Consider the following 6709-nt stretch of genomic DNA (forward strand, 5'->3'; position numbering starts at 1 on the left):
ACCTGGGGGAACAAAAGCTTGGGAAGAAAACTTGGGGAGCAAAACTTTGGGAGAGCAACCTGAAGAACAAAACCTGGGGAGAGCAACCTGGGGAAAACAAAGCTTGGGGAGCAAAACCTCAGGAATTCAACCTGGGGAACAAAACCTTGAGGGTGCAGCCTGGGGAAAGCAAAACATGGGGAAGAAGACTTGGAGAACAAAACCTTGGGAGTGCAACGTGGGGAAAACAAACCCTGTGGAACAAAACCCTCCATCCCTACCCCCTGTTCCCCTCAATTCAGCATTAACTCCAGTCCCTTCTCCCTCTCAGAGCACAGCGGGCGGGCGCAGCCCTCGCCCCCCGAGCGGCTGCTGTTCGGGAAACAACCTGGGGAAAACAAAACCTTGGGGAGCAAAACCTGGGGAGAGCAACCTGGGGAAAACAAAGCTTGGGGAATAAAACTGGGGGAGCAAAACCTCAGGGGTGCAACCTGGGGAAAACAAAGCTTGGGGAGAGCAACCTGGGGAGCAAAACCTTGGGAGTGCAACCTGGGGAGCTCAGTCTGGGGAACAAAACCTTGGGGAGCAGGACCTTGGGAGTGCAACCTGGGGAAAACAAACCCTGTGGAACAAAACCCTTGTACCCTACCCCCTGTTCCCCTCAATTCAGCACTAACCCCAGCCCTTCTCCCTCCCAGAGCACAGCGGGCGGGCGCAGCCCTCGCCCCCCGAGCGGCTGCTGTTCAGGAAACAACCTGGGGAGAACAAACCCTGGGGAGCAAAACCTCAGGAACAAACCCTGTGGAGCAAAACCTTGGGAGTGAAACCTGGGGAACAAAACCTGGGGAGCTCAGTCTGGGGAACAAAACCTTGGGGAACAAAACTTTGGGAGAGCAGCCTGGGGAACAAAACCTTGGGAAGAAAGCTCAGGGAGCAAAACCTTGGGGACAAAACCGTGTGGAACAGAACCTCGCGAGTGCAACCTGGGTACCAAACCCTCCATCCCTACCCCCTGTTCCCCTCAATTCAGCATTAACTCCAGGACTTTCCCCCCTCAGCACTAACTCCAGGCCCTTCTCCCCCTCCCAGAGCACAGCGGGCGGGCGCAGCCCTCGCCTCCTGAGCGGCTGCTGTTCGGGAAACAACCTGGGGAAAACAAACCCTGGGGAGCAAAACCTGGGGAAAACAAACCCTGTGGAACAAAACCCTTGTGCCCTACACCCTGTCCCCTCAGTTCAGCACTAACTCCAAGCCCTTCTCCCCCTCTCCTCCAGAGCACAGTGGCCAGGTGCAGCCCTTGCCCCCCGAGCGGCTGCTGTTCGGGAAAGCAACCTGGGGAGAACAAAACCTTGGGAAGAAAACTTGGGGAGCAAAACCTTGAGGGTGCAGCCTAGGGAAAACAAACCCTGGGTACCAAACCCTCCATCCCTACCCCCTGTTCCCTCAATTCAGCACTAACCCCAGCCCTTCTCCCTCCCAGAGCACAGCGGGCGGGCGCAGCCCTCGCCCCCCGAGCGGCTGCTGTTCGGGAAACAACCTGGGGAGAACAAACCCTGGGGAGCAAAACCCTTGTGCCCTACCCCCTGTTCCCTCAATTCAGCACTAACTCCAGTCCCTTCTCCCCCAGAGCACAGCGGGCGGGCGCAGCCCTCGCCCCCCGAGCGGCTGCTGTTCGGGGCGTGCGCCGGCCTCATCGGCCAGTCGGCCTCGTACCCGCTGGACGTGGTGCGGCGCCGCATGCAGACGGCCGGCGTGCTGGGCCACACCTACAGCTCCATCCTGCTCACCATGCAGGACATCGTCAGGGAGGAGGGACTGGTCAGGGGCTTGTACAAAGGGCTCAGCATGAACTGGGTGAAGGGCCCCATCGCCGTGGGCATCAGCTTCACCACCTTCGACCTGACGCAGATCCTGCTCCGCAAGCTGCAGCACGGCCCCGCCCTGGACAGGTAGTGGCTTCACCTGCAGGGAAATTCATTCTTCCTTTCTTCCCACCTGCTCCTGCAGCTGGGAGCTCACCCGTTTTTTTTTTTTTTTGGGTTGGTTTGGTTTTTTTTGTTGTTGTTCCCGGATTTATTTTTTTCCCCACTTTATAATTTGGAAGCCTAATCGTTCTCGAAGCGAAAAAAAATTCCTGATCCTGCAGAGCTGAGTCCTCCAGAGCAGCTGCCTCAGCCTTGTGATGGACTCTGCCCCACCTGTGCTGCTCCTGGCTCCTCACCTGGGCAGGTGGAGGTGCTCAGAGCTCTGGGGAAGGAATTCCTGCACCTGGGAAGGGGCAGTGCTGCAGCTCCCTGCAGCCTGCCAAGTGCAATAGCCAGGGCAGAGAGGGAGTTCCAGGTTCCTGGAGAGGGAATTCCACACTCTTGGAGGGAATTCCAGATTGCTGGTGGGAATTCTAGACTCCTGGAGAGGGAATTCCACATTCTTGGAGGGAATTCCAGATTGTTGGAGGGGGAATTCCAGATTCCTTGAGGGAATTCTAGATTCGTGGAGGAGGAATTCCAGACTCCTGGAGGTGGAATTCCAGAGTCCTGGAGAGGGAATTCCACATTCTTGGAGGGATTTCCAGATTCCTGAAGGGAATTCTAGATTCCTGGAGAAGGACATCCAGATTCCTTGAGGGAATTCCAGACTCCTGCAGAGGAAATTCCAGACTCCTGGAGAGGGAATTCCAGATTCCTTGAGGGAATTCTAGATTCCTGGAGGAGGAAATCCAGATTCCTGGAGAAGGAATTCCAGATTCCTTGAGGGAATTCTAGATTCCTGGAGGAGGAATTCCAGATTTCTTGGGGGAATTCCAGACTCCTGGAGAGGGAATTCCAGATTCCCCTGGCCTGTGGAAGTAGGGCAAGCCCAGTACACTACACTGAATATTTCCTCTGGCTGGGAATGCTGCCCCTTTCTCCATGAATTTTTTTTTTTTTTTTTTTAAATTTTGGCTTGAGCTGCATCAACACCCTTCATTTGTGGTGTCCCTCTGAGATTACCAAAGACTGGAGGCAGCAGAGGAAGGGGAATTTGCAGAATTTATAATTTTGCAGATTACAAACAAAATTTTCCTCTGTGTGTGGTCGAGCAAGGGCTGTGCCTGCATCCCCAAACTGGATCCACTCCCAGCTGCATTTCTGTGTTTTCCTCCTGTGCTGCCCTCCCTGGAGAAGGCAGAATTTCCCAGGGGATACACTGGAAGGAAGGAGCTGTTCCATCCTTCAAAACCCCATTTTTTTGTTTCATTCAGTATTAATCTCTGCTCTATGCACCGTGTGAGAACAAATCCTCAAAAAAAAAAAAAAAAAATCCTTAAAAAGAAAAAAAAAAAAAAAAAAAAGCTGAGCCCAGCTCCTGGCCCTGCTCCTGGTTGTCCTTTTTTGGTACCTGCTGTGTAGGTTGTGTCACCTCTGTTCATTAACTCATCCCTAAAATTCCTCTTGGGGTTTAATCCTTGTGGGCACCACACTTTGACCCTGCAGTGCCAATCACTTCCAGCAACAAATGGTCAAGAACCTCTCAGTGTTCCTTTTTCAAATTAGTTTTCAGGGAAATGGAATTTTTTTTTTAAATTTCTTTTTTTTTTTTTAGTGGGTGATCCATCCTTCTGTTACATTCAGAGGTCAGAGCAGACTTCAGACTCCTCTAATGATCAGATCACACAAACCAAGGTGGAAAAATCCCTTTTTAATGTAAGAAAAAAACCCCAAGATTCATTTGAAACCTGTCCTTTCCTGGCTTTTGTGTATTTTAGCTGTCAGAGCCAGATGGGATGAATGGGAATGGAAGGAATTGCACAAGGGGGCAGGAGCAGCCTTCTCCTTTCTATTTTTTTTTTTTTTTTTTTTTTTTTTTTTGTCTTTGCACTTCTTTGGAGCATGAACCTGCTCCTGATGCCAAATATTTCCTTAGGAATCAGGGAATGTGGGAATGGCACTGGAATATTGACACAAACCAGTTCATTCCCAGCACTGGGATGGGGCAGACTGGGGATTTCACCTCAGGAGTTGTTCCCCCATCAGCCAGAATTCCCTGATTTTCCTGGGAATTAAAGCTCTCTGGGCTTTTGGGAGGCTCTGTGGGATTTTATTTTTTTTTTAAAGGCTCAGCTCTGCTTTCCCCTCACCCTGATTTCTTTTCTCCAATGGAGAAGCAAATTATCCTGCTCCTGTCCTGATCCAGAGGGAGGAATCCCAGCACATTTCTATCCCCACTTCCTTATCCAAACTGGGAAAAGCAGAAATTCCAGGAGCCTGGGGGTGCTGAAAAATTATTCCTTAATTAGCATCTGCACCTGACTTAAATCCAATTTAAATTTCAGCCAATTTTCCTGCAGGTTTTGCAGGCTGGGGCAGATCTTTGAATTCAGCCTGTGATGGTTTTGGTGCTTTTGTTTTTCTGAGTGTGTTGCTGCTTTGGGTTGGTTGAAAAAGCTTTTTTTTCCCTTTTTTTTTTTTTTTTTCTTTGAATGTAGAAAAGGGGAAACAGAATGTTCCCTTCTCTTCCCTGAATGGATTCAGCCACATTCCAGATTTTTTTTCTGAGGTGTGCTGGCCAGGCAGAACTCTGAGAAAGGAAAAAAAAAACTCAAAACAAGAATTTTCCCCTTTTTTTTTCCTTTCCTGCAATTCCCTCATTTTTCATTTTATTCTCCAATTGCATTTCCCACTCACCTTAAAGCATCACCAGCCAAATTTGTGCTTTTTGGTTTTCTTTTCCTCTCCCTCCTCCTGCTTCTTCCTGCACCTTGAGCCCTGCACTGGCACTTCCAGAAAACCAGGTCCAAAAAAATGCACCCAAAACATCCAAATTGCAACTTTTCCACTTTTTTTCACACAGCCCAGCCACGTTTTCCCCTCTCAGCCTGGATGCTCCAGGAATTTCAGGCACCATGGGATGGTTTTGGGAAAATTTCCTTGTCCAGTTTGGCATCTTCACTTTATACCTTGTAGGAGCTGATTCCCCTTTTTTTCTTTTCCCCTTTTTTTTTCCCCCTTTTTTTCCCCTATTTTCCCCCCTTTTTATTTCCCCTTTTTTTTTCCCCATTTTTTCCCTTTTTTTTCCTTTCCCCCTTTTTTTTCTTTCCCCCTTTTTTTTTCTTTCCCCCTTTTTTTTCTTTCCCCCTTTTTTTTCCTTTCCCCCTTTTTTTTCCTTTCCCCCTTTTTTTTCCTTTCCCCCTTTTTTTTCCTTTCCCCCTTTTTTTTCCTTTCTCCCTCTTTTTCCTTTCCCCCCTTTTTTCCTTTCCCCCCTTTTTTCCTTTCCCCCTTTTTTTTCCTTTCCCCCTTTTTTTCCTTCCCCTTTTTTTTTCTTTCCCCCTTTTTTCCTTTCCCCCTTTTTTTCCTTTCCCCCTTTTTTTTCTTCCCCTTTTTTTTCCTTCCCCTTTTTCCTCTTTTCTTTCCCCCTTCACCCCTTTTTTTCCACTTTTTTCTCCCTTTTCCCCCTTTTTTTATTTCCCCTTTTTTTTCCACCTTTCTTTTCCCTTTTTCACTCCTTTCCCCCCCTTTTTTTCCCTTTTCCCCTCTTTTCCCTCTTCCCCCCTTTTATCCCCTTTTTCCTTCCCCTTTCCCCCCCTTTTTTCCCCCTTTTTTCCTTTTTCCCCCCTTTTTATCCTTTTTTCCCCTTTTTTTTCCTTTCCCCCCCTTTTTTTTTCCTTTTCCCCCCTTTTTATCCTTTTTCCCCCCTTTTTATCCTTTTTCCCCCCTTTTTATCCTTTTTCCCCCCTTTTTATCCTTTTTCCCCCCTTTTTATCCTTTTCCCCCCCCTTTTTATCCTTTTTCCCCCCTTTTTATCCTTTTCCCCCCCCTTTTTATCCTTTTTTCCCCCTTTTTTTTCCTTTTCCCCATTTTTTTTCCTTTTCCCCCCATTTTTTTCCTTTTCCCCCCTTTTTTTCCTTTTTCCCCCCTTTTCTTTCTTTCCCCCCATTTTTTCTTTTTTCCTTTTTCTCCCCAAAACCACCACAACCTGCAGGGTGTCCCAGCCCCCCTCACTGCCCCATCTGCTCTATGCATTTATTAATTAGCACAAACTCTTAATTGCCTTTTCCTGCCCTCCCTTTGCCTGGCTGGATTTTGTTGCCATTTCTTGGATCTGGAATTCTATTTTATTGCAGTGAAGACACTTTGTTATATAATGTTTATATATTTTAAGATTTGTGCCAAGAGAGGATGTATATTTAATAAAAAATATGATTGACTTTCAGGTCTGGAACACTTTGGGGGAAATTTTGGGGGGATTTGGGGCAATTTTCGAGTTTTTTGGGGGGGCTCTGAGGGGTTTGTAAAGAGATTTTTGAAGGGGATTTTTTGGAGGGTTTTGAATGGTTTTTTTGGGGGGGTTGTGAAGATTTTGGGGGTTTGTGAGTGGATTTTTGAGGGATTTTTTAGGGGGTTTTGAGGGATTTTTAAGGGAGTTTTTGGGGGTTAATGAGGGGTTTGTAAAGAGATTTTTGAGGGGGATTTTTGGAGGGTTTTGAGTGGATTTTTTTGGGGGGGTTATGAAGGATTTGTGAAGATTTTGGGGGTTTGTGAGTGGATTTTTGGGGGTTTTTTTAGGAGGTTTTGAGGGATTTTTTGGGGGTTATGAGGGGTTGTTTTTTTTAGGGTTTTTCAGCATTTTTGGGGGGTTGTGAAGAGATTTTGTGGAGGAGTTGTGAGGAGTTTTTTGGGGTTTTTTGGGTTTTTTTGAGGAGTTTTTTTTAGGGATTATGAGGGGATTTTTGAAGTGTTGTCACCTCATCAGT

The 6709-nt window shown here is 47.5% G+C and overlaps 1 protein-coding gene across 1 annotated transcript in view; it reads left to right on the plus strand.

The window, feature by feature from the left end:
- The window catches only part of SLC25A42 (solute carrier family 25 member 42), a 24394-nt gene extending 18231 nt beyond the window's left edge, over positions 1-6163 (plus strand). The window contains exons 8-9 of the mRNA XM_056512586.1: positions 1607-1928; positions 3562-6163. Of these exons, the coding sequence (XP_056368561.1) occupies positions 1607-1928; positions 3562-3568 (329 nt within the window). The 3' untranslated portion in view covers positions 3569-6163. The remainder of the gene's footprint in view (positions 1-1606; positions 1929-3561) is intronic.
- Positions 6164-6709: the final 546 nt, after the last annotated feature.

This window comes from Oenanthe melanoleuca, chromosome 28 (assembly GCF_029582105.1).
Source record: "Oenanthe melanoleuca isolate GR-GAL-2019-014 chromosome 28, OMel1.0, whole genome shotgun sequence".
NCBI lineage: Eukaryota > Metazoa > Chordata > Aves > Passeriformes > Muscicapidae > Oenanthe > Oenanthe melanoleuca.